Source organism: Neomonachus schauinslandi, chromosome 4 (genome assembly GCF_002201575.2).
Source record: "Neomonachus schauinslandi chromosome 4, ASM220157v2, whole genome shotgun sequence".
In the NCBI taxonomy this organism is placed as follows: domain Eukaryota; kingdom Metazoa; phylum Chordata; class Mammalia; order Carnivora; family Phocidae; genus Neomonachus; species Neomonachus schauinslandi.
This window is the reverse complement of record NC_058406.1, coordinates 72,226,134-72,243,803: the sequence shown is the minus strand read 5'-3', so window position 1 is coordinate 72,243,803 and position 17,670 is coordinate 72,226,134. Positions and strand designations below refer to the sequence as shown.

At 36.8% G+C, this 17,670-nt stretch overlaps 1 protein-coding gene across 1 annotated transcript; it reads left to right on the top strand.

Annotated features, from left to right (window-relative positions):
* Positions 1 to 216: 216 nt before the first annotated feature.
* On the top strand, positions 217 to 802 carry LOC110580643 (splicing factor U2AF 65 kDa subunit-like). The gene has a single exon (XM_044914338.1). It carries the CDS (start codon positions 254 to 256, stop codon positions 800 to 802), a length of 549 nt encoding a protein of 182 aa, XP_044770273.1. The 5' UTR covers positions 217 to 253.
* Positions 803 to 17,670: the final 16,868 nt, after the last annotated feature.

Genomic DNA, 17,670 nt, shown 5'->3' with positions numbered 1-17,670 from the left:
TTCCCCCTTCTTCATTCAAATGCCTTTTTTTAATTAAAAAATATTGTAATTAAATATTACACACGAATATTTGTAATATTTGGGTAAGATTTAAAAACAAATGTCCGTGGAATCTACCACACAGCTGAATGAATAGAACACATTTTTGAAGCTCCATGTACTCTTCTTTCCCTGGAATTAATCACTATCCTACATTTCATGCTCTGTTGCCCTCTACGTGGGCAACATCCCCTTTGGCATCACTGAGGAGGCCATGAAGGACTTCTTCAACACCCAGATGTACCTTGGGGGGCTGACCCAGGCCCCTGGCAACCCTGTCTTGGCTGTGCAGATTAACCAAGACAAGAACTTTGCCTTCTTGGAGTTCCGCTCAGTGGATGAGACCACCCAGGCCATGGCCTTCGATGGCATCATCTTCCAGGGCCAGTCGCTGAAGATCCGCAGGCCTCACGACTACCAGCCTCTGCCTGGCATGTCAGAGAATCCCTCTGTCTACGTGCCTGGAGTTGTGTCCACCGTAGTCCCGGACTCTGCCCTCAAGCTGTTCATTGGGGGCTTACCCAATTACCTGAATGATGACCAGGTAAAAGAGCTGCTGACATCGTTCGGGCCTCTCAAGGCCTTCAACCTGGTCAAGGACAGTGCCACAGGGCTCTCCAAGGGCTACGCCTTCTGTGAGTATGTGGACATCAACGTTACAGATCAGGCCATCGCGGGGCTGAATGGGATGCAGCTGGGGGATAAAAAACTGCTCGTCCATTTCTCTTCATGGCTTTGTCACACATGTTGTTTAAACCAATAATTCATTCTATGTGTAAGATTTGCTTTTCTCATTTAATGTGTTTCTGAAGCCTATCCCATGTTTATATCTACATAGATAGATGGATATAGATACCAATATAGAAAGATAGCACTAGATGCATAGTATATATTTCAGAATATATAGTATTCCACTGGGTAAGTATATTACAATCTTTTATCCATTTGTCAATAGGTATTAAAAACTTGTCTAATGTTTTTGTTTGTGTTTTATTTTCTATTGCAAACAAGTGACTATGATCATTTTGGTGCATGTCTCCTAATTTATACTTGCAAAAGTTTGTAGTGCAGCAGTTTTCAAACCTTCTGGTCTCATGACCCCCTTCCACTCTTAAAAATTCTTGAGGACTCCTGAGAGCTTCTGTTTATGTGCTGGAGGCACATACACCCTGATTTCAAACTACTTTACAAAGCTACAGTAATCAAAACAGTTTGGCATTGGCCTACCAAAACAGACACATAGATCAGTGGAATAAATAGAGAGCCCAGAAGTAAACCCACCCATATATTGACAATTAACTATGACAAAGGAAGCAAGAATATACAATGGGGAAAGGACAGTCCCTTTAATAAATGGTGCTGGAAAAACTGGACAGCCATATTCAAAAGAATGAAACTGAACCACTTTCTTACACCATCAAAAATTAACTCAAGATAAATTAAAGGCTTGAATGCAAGACCAGAAACCATAATACTCATAGAAGTAAATATAGGTGGTAAGCTCCTTGACATTGGTCTTAGCGATATCTTTTTGAATCTGACTCCAGAAGCAATGGCAACAAAAGCAAAAATAAATGGGACTCCATCAAACTAAAAGGTGTCTGCACAGCTAAGGAAACCATCAACAAAATAAGAAGACAACCTGTCGAATGAGAGACTATATTTGCAAATCATATATCGAGAAGAGGTTAATATCTAAAATATATGAAGAACACATATAACTCAATAACAACAACAACAACAACAAAACAATCCAATTTAAAAAATGGGCAGAGGATCTGAATAAACAGTTTTTTCAAAGAAGACATACAGATGGCCAATGGGCACATGAAAAGTTGCTCAATATCACTAATCATCAGGGAAATGCAAATCAAAACCCCAATGAGATATCACCTCACACTTGTCAGAATGGCTATTATCAAAAAGACAAAAATTTAATAAGGGTTGGCAAAGATGTGGAGAGAAGGGAACGTTCATACACTGTTGGTGGGAACATAAATTGGCGCAGCCACTATAGAAAACAGTATGGAGGATCCTCAAAAAGTTAAAAATAGAAATATCGTATGACCTAGTAATTCCACTACTGGATATTTAGTCAAAGAAAATGAAAACACTAATTGGAAAAGATATGTGCATCTTTGCAAAGTTCACTGCATCATTATTTACATAGCCAAGATATGGAAACATTCTAAATGACCATTAATGGATGGATGGATAAAGAAGATGTGGTATACATATATAAAGGAATATTACTTAGTTATAAAAAAAGAATGAAATCTTGCCATCCATCCATGGATGGGTCCTGAGGGTATTTTGCTAAGTGAAATAAGTCAGACAGAGAAAGATAACTACTGAATGATTTCACTTATATCTGGAATCTAAAAAATGAATAAACAAAACAAAACTCATAGTTACAGGGAACAGATTGGTGGTTGCCAGAGGAGAGGAGGTTAGGGGCTTGGCACAATTAGTGAAAAAGATTAATAGGTACAAACTTCCAGTAAAAAATAAGTCCCGTGGATATGACATAGAGCATGAGAACTATGGCCAATAGCATTGGATTGCAAATTTAAAAGTTGCTAATAAAGTAAATCTTAAAAGCTCTCGTCACAAGAAAAAGAAAATGTAACTTTGTATGGTGACAGATGGTAAATAAATGTAATGTGTTGATCATTTTGCAGTGTATACGAGTATCAAATCATTATGCTATATGCCTGAAACTAATATAATGTATCTCAATTATACTTCAATAAAAAATAATCAAATAAAAATAAGAATAACCCCTTTTATAAGTTCATGCCAATAACATTTTTATAAAAATAGCTATTTTTAAAAAATGAAAATAAGTTAATGAAAAAAGTGACATTATTTTTAATTTTTGGAAATTGTTTAATGTCTCTTTTAAAGCAAACCAAATTCACATCTCTGCTCTTCATTCAGTCTGTGGGGTTTGTAGTTTTGGTTGAAGTATTTGAAAAACATCTGTTCTCACACAAATATGCAGTTGAAAATGAGGGGACCTTGCAAAAATGCTGAAAAATTTCTTAGATCACACTTTGAGAACCACTGCCCAGGAGTTGAATTGCTTTCCAAAATAATCTCAAATTGTTTTTAAAAGTGGTTGTATCAGTTTATACTCCTACCAGCAGCATATACAAGTTATTGTTTATGCCCTTGAAGACATTTAATATTGTCAGGCTTTTATATCATTTAAAATCTGTTTGATAGCAAATGGTATCATATAATGGCTTTAATTTTCATTTATGTGTTGACTAGTGAATTGAACATCTTAGGGCTATGCATGTTTCTTCTTATTATAACGCTAGTCTAATCTTTTGAATATTTTAATATTGAGTTATTTATCCTTTTATTGACTTGTTCTTTTTTACATTCTGGATATCATTCTTTAGACCTCTAAATATTGCACATACCTTCTCCCATTTTTTGGTTGCCTTTTTATTCTCTTTATGCTAACTTTTGATTAAAGGTTATAAATTTTAATGGAAGGCATTTTATCAACATTTAATTTTATAATCTGCCCTTTTGAGGATCTAGTTTAAAGAAGCCTTTCCTATCCCCAAATCATAAAAATGTTTTCCTAAACATCTTTCCAAAAGCTTTTTATTTTCCACATTTAAGCTGTTAGGCCACCAAGAATTGTGTATGTTGTGAGGTTGGATTGTTGCTTATCTCTAACCATTAGTCCCATACTAATTTACTGAATTGCCCATGCTTTCCCAATGGACTTAATCATCAGTTTTTTATACATCAAATTTCATATATAGTTGGGTCTATATCTTGGCTCCCTATTGAATCCACTAGTCAATTCATATATTTCTGACCAATACCATAGTACCTTTATTACTATAGTTCTAATTACTCTTGATATATGATAGTGCTGACCACTCCAACTTCTTTAGGAATATCTTGGGCTGTTGTTGTTCTCTTATTTTCCATATAAATTTCAGAATTACCATATTCACCATTATACTTGGGGGAAAAAAAACCTTGGAAATTTAGTTGGCATTACACTGAACCTATAGATAAAATTGGGGAGGATTGACATTTTGATAAATTTGAGACTTACTATCCTTGAATATAGTCTACCTCTAAATTTTTCTTGGTCTTCATTAATATTCTTTGAATAAATACCAAATTTTGTTCCATAAAATTTTTGTCTGACTTCTGTTAGATTTATTCCTGGATCCCTTACATTTTGTACTGTTATTATAAATAATATCCTTTTAATTTTTTATCTTTTTAATTGCTACTTGTATAGACAAATGTAATTAACTCTTTTTTTATGTGACAGTTTAGTAAACCTTCTTATTAATCCTAATAATTTGTCAGTAGTTTCCTAGGAATATTCTTTGTATATCTTTGTAGACAGTTATGTTCTCAGCATATTATACTTTTCTTTCTTCTTTCTAATTCTTATGTCATTTTTTTTTCTTATTATACTGGTAAGGGCCTCAAATATAATGATGAATACAAGTGTTGATGGCTCGCATCTTGTCAGGTAACTGATTTTAAAGAAAATATTTTCAAGTTTTACCATTAAGTACCATGATTGTAATAAGATTTTTTTTGCAGATACCCTTAATGAGTTTAAGAAAAGCCCTTACATTTTTTTAATTTTTAACTTTTTTTAAAGGTTTTATTTATTTATTTGAGAGTGACACAGAGATAGCGAGAAGAGAGCATGAGTGGGGAGGAGAGGGAAAATCAGCCTCTCGCTGAGCAGGGAGCCTGATGCAGGGCTTGATCCCAGAACCCTGAGATCATGACCTGAGCCAAAGGCAGACGCCCAACCAACTGAGCCACCCATGTGCCCTGCCCTTTCATTTTTATACTAAGAACTTTTTTCATGAATAAAATTTTACTATCATCAAATGCTTCTGCATCTTCAGAACTTGATTTTTGTTTTTTTTTCCCTTTAATCTGTGAGATATGATAAAGTATGCACGATGGAACTTCTAATGTTGAGTCACACTTGTATTTCTGTAATAAATCTACAATAGATTTCATATATTTTCTTTGTTATACATGGTGGGATTCTGTTTGTTAGTTCTGTTTGGAAATTTTTCCATCTATGCTCATGTGACAGATGAGAGAGGATAGTGGTTTGCCTCTGACACAGTTCTTGTATGGTGTTGGTTTTCAGTTTACACTAAAAACCTCATAAAATGAATCAGGGTATGTTCTTTCCTGTGCTATTCTCTGTCAGATTTTATGTACAGAAATAACATATTCTTTGAATGTTTGGTATAACTACTTTGTAAAACTACTTGGGCTTTACATTTTCTTGGTAGGAAATTTTTTAATCTGTTTTAATTTCTTGAATAGTTAAAGGACTATATATGTTTTCCCTTTTGTTTTTCTTTTCCTTGACTCAAATTTGGTTGTATTTTCCTAGGAACATATCCCTTTCATAAATGTTATCAAATTTATTGGCAGAAAGTCATTCACATTAACCTTTTATTCTTTTAAATCTCTCTAGCTTTTGTTGTAATGACCCCTTAACTTTCCAATATTAAAACGTTTTACAATTGTCTGGTCAATCTTGCCTTAGTTTTATGAATTTTATTAATCTCTTTGAACAAAAAATCTTAGATTTTGTTGAATTTGTCTACATTTGTTTTCTATTTCATTATTTTCTGCCTTTATCTATTTCTTCTTTTCCTTTATTTCATTTTCTTAGGGCTTGTTCTGTACTTTTTTCTAACTCTAAAACTTAGATATATAGCTTATTAATTTTGAAACTTTCTGTTTTTCTAATTGTTAGCATTTTTAAGGCTATAATTTTTCCTCTAATGACCACATTAGCTGCATTTTTCAAGTTTTGATACCTATTACATATAGTATTCTGTACTATTTTCTAATTTCTACTATCATTTATTCCTTGACTCATTATTTATTTAGAAATATTTTTAATTTTGTTGAGTCTTGCTTTATGGTCTAGTGGGTGGTCAATTTTCAAATTGAATTGTTGGATGTTGTTTTATACAAGTATTTTAGTTTGCTATATGTGGTTTTCAAATTTATATTCTTATTCATTTTTGTCTGCTCAGTCTAGCAATTGTTGAAATACTTGTATTAAAACATCCCCCAATGAAAGCATATTTATTATTTTCTTTATGTAGTTCTTTCTATTTTTGATTTATATACTCTTTGGCTGTGTTAATAGTAATAAACACATTTAGAACATGATATCTTCCAGGTATATTAGATCTTTTCAAGTTACATAATAATCCTTTTAATATCTAGTAATGCTCTTGGTATTGAAGTCTATTTTGAATTATTTGAATTACCTTATTACTGCAATATACTAATCCTTTTTTGTATTTTTTTCTCTTTTAGCCTTGTATTTTAAGTATTTTTTAGTCTTATATTTTAGATATTTTTCTTGTAAATAGAAAATATGTGGACTTTTAAAAAATTCCTTCATCCAATATTTGTCTTGTATTCCCAACATTTGTCTTCTAACTGGAATGTTTCATTCATTTCAATGTATTGTGGCTACCAGTACATTCAGATTAATTTCTCTGTTTTATTTTGTACTGTTTTGTCCAGGTTTATGTTTGATAGAATTTTATCCAGGGAAATGCCTTGAGACTTAATTTCAAGGGGTTCACCTCTATGGAGGATATTTACTACCAATTTGGAACTTCCAAATCAGAGTATCTTTTGACATAATTTTTTTATCTGAATTTTCTTTTTTGGTAAGATAGGTAGTATAAATATATGGGCTACAACCTTGAGTGAAGGCTGGCTTATGAATTAACAGGAGAAAATTTTCCCTCTACCTAGACATAAGTTTCTCTGTTGCTTCCCCTGTAAGACAAGTTTTCTGCTCCTTCATCCAATTCCCTATGGGTGAAGACCTTTGTGATCTTGGCTTTATGTGATGTTGGCCTGTCAGAATCCCCAGGTTAGATGGTCTCTATGGATTTGTCTCCTGTCTCAGATTCATCAAGGCTGAATTTCAGATCCCCAAAGAATAACAGTTGCCTCTCAAGTTATTTTGGTTTTGCTTGTTTTTATTTTGGGTTTCAAAGCCCTTACTGCTCTGGATTCACTTATGTTTGGTCCCTGAGGATTTCCTCTACCCTCTTGCTTACTCGGTTAAACATTTTTAAAAACTTAGCATTTGTTTATATAGAATTTTTTATAGCTGGATAATTGTTTAAGATATCTAGCTGCACATATTCTAATATGGAAGTTCTTTTTCATCCTTTTCTTAAGCATTTTTATTATTTTTGAATATTGAAAAGCTACAAAGTTCATTAAATCATAAAATTTTAGTTCTAATTCATGACAGAACTACCCAAGGGGTAATAGATGTGTGTGTGAGTGGGGGGGGGGGGTTCCATAGATTTTGAGATTAAGAATAATCTGTTGTAAGTTTATTAGCATGCATATATACAGTACGAGAAGTGAGAAACACAAGTCAACCTGAAAAATGAAGGTAGAAGCCAGATATTCACCCATGTGTTCATCCAGTCAGCAGATAGGCACTGCACTTGCTGTAGGTCAGTACACACAAGGGTGCAGTTGGAGATAAAACATGTAGGATTCTTGCCTTCCCAGAGCTTATGTCTGTGTGAAAGTAGTCTGAAGGTGCATACAACAAACTGAAGTGGTCTGAATGGAGAAAAACCAAAGTAGGAACAAGAGCTGGTGAGAGCAAATAGGAAATCCATAGACTATAGGAAGGGTGGCTGTTCAGGCAAAAGAAGGTTAAGAAAATGATCTAGGAAATATCACTCTTGCACATGGCAGTAACATTCCATGTATAGACCTACATTCTTCAGGGGTAAATAAGATCTCTTAACGAGATCATGATGTCTAGATAAGGATGAGCATTTAGGGAAATGCCTTTACCAGGTCTGCAGAATTTTAAAATATTGGTAATAGGATTTTTGCCTCTACTGTGTATCCAAATTACAGTCGATGAAGTATTGTGAAATAGTAATGAATGAGCTACAACTAAAATCCAGGTGTCACTTTTGTTTTAGGTAGACAAGAAGTCTTGCATTGACCTTGAATCTTCTGTAGGTGTTACACATCTCTGATCCTTGGTCACTTTTTGGATGTCAGAGATGTCCTTTTTTTTTTTTCTTTTTTCACATTTTATGCTGCCAGAACTGTAATCCAATAACAATTTTCCCGGTAAGTGCTTCTCACGTGCCACTAGGGAGCAATCGCTTTGCCGCACTGCACTTAAAAAGAGTTTAAACTAAAAAGACACAAATTTCACTTTCTTATCTACTGTGGTTGTGAATATGCTAAGAAAATAATATTTTAAATTATTGAATTTGCACTCCTATGAGACATCAACATAATTGCACAAAGGGCACCTTTAATTTTTGTATGTACTTATTTATTAATAAAGAAAAACTTTCTATTCATATACCTAAAGATTGGTCCAGTGGAACAAAACAATAATGCAATGAAACCTCTAGTTCATTAAATTGGAATGCTGGGATTGAATTACTAATTTATGTTGTTTTTAATTTCATGTTATAAATTATACTATTTTAAAATATGGGACGAAACTGTTCCCTTGGAGTTTGCTTACCTCCAACTCTGGCTAGGAAAGTTTTATTTGTCCCCGGGGAACTGGGGAGTAGAGGGGTTCACTGAAAAAATGCAGTTTCACAGGAGTGTACCATGAAACATTCATAGACACAGCCCTGCAGTTACAGGGGGCTTAGTAAACATAGCCAATCACTGAAAAATAACACATGGCATTCTAAGGCTTTTGAGAGGCATTTTCAAAAGGAAAAAGGTTGATTTTGACTTCAGAAGTGTCACAGATCTGTTTGCACTGAGAGCGAGCACACTCTGGGATGAGGATATGTCCAAGGTTGATATGGGATCAGCACTTGGAAGGGAGGGAAAGGAAGGAAGTAGAACTGGGGTAAAGGGAGAGGTTGGCTGTCATGCAATCTCAAACAAGGCCTCAGCCAAGCCCCTGGGAGCTCTGCACTAGGCGGACAATCAGAGTTGGGTGAGGAAACCATCCTTTTACCTCTGGGTGGACTAGGCCTTGGATGCAGACTGACCCTAGGAGTGGGCATCACCTGGGGCGAGGTGGATCCCCACATCAAAGCAGTTTCAGAGGAGGGCTGCTGCTGAGGGCTGTCTGCTGGCAGGGCTGGCGGCACTCCCAGCATCAGGGGAAGAAGGCCTTCGATCCTGAACATAGATTCGGGGGATGCATCGTAGGATCCACTATTAAAAAGAATTTAAATAGGGCGCCTGGGTGGCTCAGTTGGTTAAGCGACTGCCTTCGGCTCAGGTCATGATCCTGGAGTCCCGGGATCGAGTCCCACATCGGGCTCCCTGCTCGGCGGGAGGCCTGCTTCTCCCTCCCCACTCCCCCTGCTTGTGTTCCTGCTCTCGCTGTCTCTGTCAAATAAATAAATAAAATCTTTAAAAAAAAAAAAGAATCATTAAAAAAAAAAAAGAATTTAAATAAAATCAGACAAATATTTGTCCAAAACGTAATGAAGGACACAGATCTGACTTGGGAGATTTTAGTCCATTAAACATGATCTTCATTCATTTAGCAACCATGCCTTTAGTACGTATTATGTGCAAACATTTTACCAGACATTGTGGAAACACTATGGAAACAAATCAATCACAGGAGGAAGACGACACTCTGAGCACCTAGCACAAGTCAAGCATTTTATAGAGCTTTTTCATCCAATCCTTGCAAATCCCATATGATATCAGTATTGATTCCGATGAGGAAACTGAGATTTTATGAGTGATATAAATTTGTTCAAGGCCACATAGGAAGTAGACGGTGGAGCCGGGTTTCCAGTTATTCTGCCCAAGCCCAAACTAAGCCCATGTCATTTCTCCCGTAGAGCACAGCGCTTCCACTGGGGCGGATGCACTGCCAGGACACAGGCAAATTAAGCTGTGCCACGTTCCATGCGCAGGCGAAGTGATGAGAGACACAGAGGAAGAAGTGACTAATTCTACCTGGAAGACTGATGATTGGAGTAACCTGGCAAAATGAGTTGGGATTCTGCACCCCCCCCCACCCCCGCAGGTTGGAATAACAGGGACAAAAAAGTGATACGTCAAAGGGGATGCGTGACAGTTAGAGACGTAAGTACAATTAGAGATGTAATAACGAGAGAATCTCTCTGAGACTAAACCACATCATGCATAAAACGCTCACTCTGTATGTCAATCCTCTAGGAGTCAGCTCAAATCCTTAATGTGGCACAAAAGGCCTAAGGCCACTAGTGTGATCTGATCCTCACTTCCCTTGTAGGCCCTGGTTCTTGACTTTCTTCAGCTTAAAATCAACACCCCAGTCAGGCTGAACTACTACCAGTTCACTCAGCCCTTGCTCTCGGTGTCTCTTCACTGGGTCTCTGTCACTGTCCATCTCTATTTCTATTTCTCTCTCAGACTCTCTTACCCTCTCTATGTGTTTGTGTGTTTATCCTCTGTCACTGGGGACACTCTCCACCTCGCTGCCTCTCACCTGGGTATTCCAGGTCTCTGCTCAAATGTCACTCTGGGAAACCCATTCTGGGGTGGTGCCCTCCTCCGTGCCTCCACCAACCCTGTGTCCACCTACCCCATCACAATGTTCCTCACACTTTATTGAAATAGCCTCTTCCTAAGAGTGTCTGCTCCTCACTTGACTGTTAGCAACTTGAGGAAGGGGACCATGTCATAGTTATACTGTATCACTTGCCCTAAGCACAGTGCATAGTACATCTTCCATCATGTTACATAGAAGGAAAGGAAGAAGGAAGGTAGGAAGGAAGGAAGGAAGGAAGACAGACAGGTGGGCAAAAAAGAACTGAGAATTATATATGGCAATCCAGATTTATAAAACATCTCTTTTTTTTAAAAGATTTTATTTATTTATTCGAGAGAGAGAGAGCAGAATGAGAGAGGGAATATGAGTGGGGGAGGGGCAGAGGGAGAGAGAGAAGCAGGCTCCCCTCTGAGGAGGGAGTCCAAAGAGACAAGGACGAGGGGCTCCATCCCAGGACCAGAGGATCATGACCTGATCCAAGGCAGACACTTAACCGACTGAGCCACCCAGGCGCCCCCACACAATTATTTTTTGTTTACTATTTGCTTTTGATGTTGTTCATAGGGTTTTGGCATGACTTTTTTTTAATATGTGGACAAATCTGTCATTTCTTACAACTTCTGGTTATTATAATTAAAAAAGGCCTCCTCAATGCCAGGATCATAAAAGAATTCTTCCTTGTTTTCTTCTAGTACGTACATGGTTTTATTTTCTAGATAAAACTACAATTAATTTGAAGTTTATAATAATACATGAAACGAAATACAAGTCCAAACTAATTTTTTCCAGTAGCTCCCCTATAAAACATCTCTTATAAGAGGGTACTGTAAGGTTTATTAACAGCTTTTGGATGACAAAAAAAAAAAAGAAATTTAGAACATTCTAATTTCAGGATGTTTTCATGTGAATACTGAAATGTGTCCCTTAGACTAGAATATGTTTGGCGGTAATTTTGAGAGAAAAAACTAAAAGGTTTTAATATCTTAAATTTTTTGTAATGTCTGTACTGTATGTTCTTGACATTTGCTATCTTAGCTCCTTTGGAGTTTCCCTAATAAAAACAGATTTTTTTTTTAGGGCCATTTTTGTTTGTTTTGCTTTTTTTCTTTGTCATTCAAATTCACCCTCTTCCATACAATTTCATAACCTTTCAATTATAAAACTATCATATGCCTATTATAGAAATTTCAGAAACTACAGAAATGGAGAAGAATAAAATTCACCCAAAAGGTCCTACAAAGAAATTTCAATTATACATTTCCCTCCTCTCCTTCTATTTCTTCTCCTTTTTCTTTATCACAAAATTATGCCATACATTAAATTTTATTTTATTTTTTTTAAAGATTTATTTACTTATTCGAGAGAGAGAAAGTGCAGGGGGTGGGCAGGGGAAGAGGGAGAAGATATCTTCAAACAAACTCTGCACTGAGTGTGGAGCCCGAAGCGGAGCTTGATCTCACGACCCCAGGATCATGACCTGAGCGGAAATCAAGAGTCAGCACCTAATCAGCTGAGCCACCCAGGTGTCCCAACATTCAATTTTATATCCTGCTTTTTTTCCCCTCCACAAAGCATAATATAAACTTCTCCCCAAGTCATTAAAAATTCCTCAAAAGAGCATTTTTGATTGGTGTGAGATATTTAATTATACAAGCACATCTTAATCTACTTAACGATTCTTTCGTTTGGGGACATTTAGTTCCATTTTTGTTGTTGTTGTTATAAAAATGTAACTAAAAAATAAATTAGCAGTGAGACTTGACATAGCTTGGAAGTGCCTCGTATTTGGAGGGATGATTTTAGTCATACCAGTCCTCTCCATTTTAGCTACAGTATTTTGGGCTACTATTAATCTTAAAAACCTCTATTTAATATCTTGAAACTAATTCCACTAAAGGAAATTATGAGACTAATCTGGTATCCCTTAGAAGAAGAAAAATTTACCCACATTTATTTATTCACTCATCACACGTTATTAATCGCTGTTCTGTGGTTTAGGTCAAAAAACTGTAGAAGCCTTCAGAAAGAGGCCATCTGAGAGCTTATGGTTTTCTGTGGCAACCAGTCATACACACAAATAACACTGATGGAAAACTGTGGGCTCAAAGTGGTAAGAACTCAGACAATTAATATTATAGAATTTCTGGAGGGAGAGATCTTTTCTTTTGGGGTCTCACAGAAAGCCCTAAGATAATGACAACATTCCGGAGTAACTTGCTTGTCGTTTGTTTATGGATGGATGGATGTATTTACAGATGTCAAAACATAAAATATAGTTATGATTTTGTTCAAAATTCTTATTAGCCGATTTATTTTTTTTAAGATTTTATTTATTTATTTGAGAGAGAGAGACTGAGAGAGAGAGCACATGAGAGGGGGGAGGGTCGGGAGGGTCAGAGGGAGAAGCAGACTCCCCGCCGAGCAGGGAGCCCAATGCGGGACTCGATCCAGGGACTCCAGGATCATGACCTGAGCCGAAGGCAGTTGCTTAACCAACTGAGCCACGCTGGCGCCCTTATTAGCCGACTTAAAAGCTGTAATCAAATAATAGGTAGTGATATTCGTTCAAAAATAGTGTTCAAAAACTACATTTTAGTTCTAAAAATCAGGAGAAAAGTAAATTATAAAAGCAATTGTAACTTGAAGACATGTACAATTAGATATCTTGTTTTACAAGATATATATTGTTTTGCAGTATTAAAGTTTATCTCTCTACCTTATTTAATATCTGAAAAAAATGGTAGGTTTTATATGCACTTTTTAAAAATTATGGGATGATTCAAACTTCTCCATTAAAATATAAGGAAAATGCATTTCTCCAAGAAGAAACATCATGCTCTCCTGTTATATCGAATGTTTGTAGCTGACCTGCCCTCATTGAAGCTTCCCATAGGTAGCATACTTTGTAAGTGCCCTATACATGTCTTCGTCTCAGGTGAGGGTCTCCTTTTTCTTACTTGCCTTAAGGCCCAACTCTTTATATGGTTATGGAGTTAGAAGAAGTTTCCATTTCTGTACATCGCTCCTCCATACATGCCTTGGCTTTATTTTTGGAGGTCATGCTCCTAGAACACACTAATTTGCCTGTTTTATATCATGCCTAGCCATGCTACATGATATGTGGGTTCTCTTCAGGATGATGGTCTAACACCGTGAGTTCTGAATATTTCTGAAGGTTCAAAGACCATCCCAAGTCAGAATGCCGGTGTGAACTCAATGTTTAAGACACTTTTAAGGGATTACCTTTTCATGTCTTGTTAGCTAGAAGACTCTTGGAGATTCTTTCCCTAAAATGACACATATGAATACAAAGAAGATGCCAGTTATCATATATGAACCAGATTTTAAATATTACAGTGTGCTTTTCACTATCCTTTCGGCTCTGTTATTTTCTGCTAATATGGTGGAGGGGAGTAGGATAGATGCTAATATGTTTTATATGTATCTTTCTGGTACATATAATCTTTAAAGTGGTCTTCTCACTAAAAACACATTTTTTTCTAATAGAATTCTCTTCAGGAAGAAAGGCCTAGATCGAAAGCTGTACCCCTGTGGTAAGAAACACAGCTGTTTGTCTGGCCATGATTTGTTCAAAGATGAGCTCTGCTAATGGAAAACAAATGATTTATAACCCATGCATTCACATATGAAAGGCATTGTACTCTGAGTAAGTAATTGGCTGTTGGTCCAGGATAGCTAATGTGCTAAATCTGTGAGCATTGTTCATCCAGCATTAATACTCGAGGTCATCATTAGGCAGATAGCCAGTCAAGGCATACACAGCCACTTCTGTCCCATGCTTGAAGAATATACTTCAAGGCTTTCTATTCTTGACCTCCATTTCTTTTCTATTGCCATAATTTCCACCAAAATATACTGTTTCTTGGCTGTACTATCTTCTTGGACTTTTCGAATTGGGTGTTTCCCATAGCTGCGCATTAAGTAGTTTAATTGCTCTCACCAGCTCCCCTCAGAACTCTGAATAGATTCATCCTCACCCACTTGTGGCATCCAAGAGCTAGCAATCCATCCATGAGATGTAGCTTACAGCCAGTAACAGGCCATAAACAGGGCCTGGATGGGCGGCAGGGCACGGAAGAAGAGAGAGCCATCCTTCCAAAGCAAAATTTTGGTTTTCTGTATAAGGAAATAACCTTGTGTTGGACTTTCAAAAGTAAAGTAGTTGCTCACAGATGAAAGAACTATGATAATTATTCCTAAATGTAAGAATTTCCTCATAGGTAGATTAATCATGTTTAACATTTATTAAAATCATGGAGAATTACATGAGATCAAAATACATGGTCATCATTTCAGTCATTTACATATACATGGCACAATACAGCCAAAATATTTGTAAGATATATGTATTTAAATCTGAGTAGTGAGGATATTTGGGGGGCGTAACAAGAGGAAAGGTCTAGTGTTTCCTGAGGTGAAAAGGTTTTGTTTTGTTCTTTTCTGGTTTTGCTTTTAAGCTTGTAACTTGCCTTTGTTTATCCACTGTTCTCAGTAAAGTTGAAATAGATTTTCATGAAGAGGTTTTAAGGAATAGGTTAAATAGGATAACAGGTTACTACACGTTTCGAGAAGAACATGATATGCCCCCCAGGCTCTTACATTTGATTTAAAGCGATCTCTTCCCTCTTGATTAATTGACTGCTTCAGACCAGGAGAAAACAATGTTATTTACCCTGATGTGAGCACTCCTTCCCCTCATACACAAAACTAATGGGTCAGCCACAGTCCCAAACACCAGAGAAGTTAACACAGATATACCTTTAGAGGAAATTGGACATGAAATGTTATGAAACATGCCACATTCTCTTTCAAGATGTGGTGGTGGGTTCCACAAGACTTGTGATTTGAAAATCTAAGGATATACTCAATTATAAAGATATAAAACACATTATTTTTGATAGAAGAACTCTGAAATCTGCAAGTCTCTTCACTGGCACGCTTCCCCACGCTGTGCTGTACCGAACATGTGCAGTACTATTCTGAGTTTTCCGGAAGTGAAACAACTTTATGGAAATCATATGCAAAATGTTTCTCAAGTTTTTTTGCAGTTTACTTTTTTATGAGTCTGTTAAAAATTTAAGAGAAGCCTTGTTGACATTTTATATGCTTATTTTTCTTTCAAAGGAAAATGGAGGATTTTTAAATTTTCATATCTAAGCTGATAAAAGGTGAAATAACATCATAATTCTTATCTTGTTCAATTTGATATTTGGTTGTTTTATTTTCTTTATGAGTTTTATTCATCTTGTAACCAGTCTTGTATGTCTTCTATATAAAAAAAAAAAAGGTTTATTTCCCTCTTTCTGTTTTGAAGAATCTGCCTAGAGCAATAGGATCGAGGTAGAAAAACGATCGTAAGGTTCAAACTCTTAAAATACTACCTCTGAAAAAATGTTAATAAATAACATAAATATTTTAAATATTATCACTTCAGCATTTTAAGTACACCAACAAGTGATTTTGGTGAATACTTCGTCCTCTGAGAAAACTAAGGAAAAGAACATATTGTCATCTTGAATGTATTTGAATATCACAATCATATTGTTTCCCTCCAAATGCGCTTATGAAATGGAATATTTTTAGTGGAAGGATATGGCTCCAGCCATCTATTACTTTATATAATGTTTTATTCATCCAACTGACACTAAGATTTTTATAGTTCTCCAAATAGTTTACCGATCCAAGCACTTCTTTGGCCATCAGAGTCCCTTTGTGATCTCTTAAGAGAGAAACGTTATGACATTTGTAGATACAGCAATTCATTAGCTTTAACACAACTATTAGTTCTTTAATTAAATATTGACTTGAACCTCCAGGTTCTACTTCAGGTGAAAGTGAGCTTTATCAGCAAATGGTTGTGCCAATTCATTGCATTTATTCAACCAACATGTGTTGAGTGCTTCCTATGTGCAAAGCAACACTTAGGCGCTATGTGTATGCCCAGAGGTGTGGTGAGAGATGGATGTAAGGACAAAAACCATCCAAGTTTTATTTATTTTTATTATTATTACAAAGATAAGAATTAGCTATCGGAAAAAGCCCATGAGCTCTTTCTAAATAGGCAAGCATGCAGCAGCTGTGGGAGGAGGCGATGGAATGGTGGCATTTTTCAAAAGGGGCGTTTGGTATTACAGACTGATGCACGAAAAATAAAAACAAGGAGAAACTATTGAGTCAACAAATTATTATTATAGCTATTTTTATGGGGTGATCTTGCTCTGCTTTTGGATTAAGCCGCAAATTTCAGTCACTCATTAGCATTCCTTCTTTGAAATGACTTTAATATGGTTGTATATTAATTCGATTGCTATGAGTTTCCTGAAATAGAAGATTGACTTGACCTGTGGCTGGTGCTAGAGAGATCGCATCCTGTGTCACATCAGCAAATTAGCACTGAGTTTAACCCTTATAGAGGGAAGCCTAGCACAGGCAAAACAACAGCGTTGCTATTTTTCTAGCTTCCAGCACTTCATTAACTATGGCACCACATAGGGGTTATATAACTGTGAGCATAACTTTGTAAAGTTTATAAACATAACAGAGAACATTCTCACGGGTGTCCTAGGCTAGGCCGCATGCGTCGCTCCTTGAGGTCACCCAAAGTTCTCTCTCCAGACACAGCTCACCCTTCAGTTGCAAGGGGAGGCCAGCTGCCCACACTGGCTCTCCCAGCGCTAACCCCCCAGTGAGTGCACTCAGCAGCCCTGTACTCTGGCCAGCATGTTGCCAGAGGAAGATTGATTGCCTCTTAATAATGTTTCTCGTAAGTTTCACCAATCTGGGTCTTTTTCAGTCCCTGGGTTCTTAGCACTTGACCCCTGCAATGTGGCATTCCTTGAGGCTCTGGCCTGACGAGCCCACAGAGTTCCTGAGAAAACCGGACTTGCAGCGCTGCTGCAGTACGAAATCTAGGACTGAGAGGTCTGTGAACACCACTAAAGGTGGGCAATCCCAGCCACGCGGTGCAGGGCACTGCAGCTGCATCCCCACCCTCAGGGGAGGCTTCCGACATTTCCGTGAAGTCTGCCATGCCC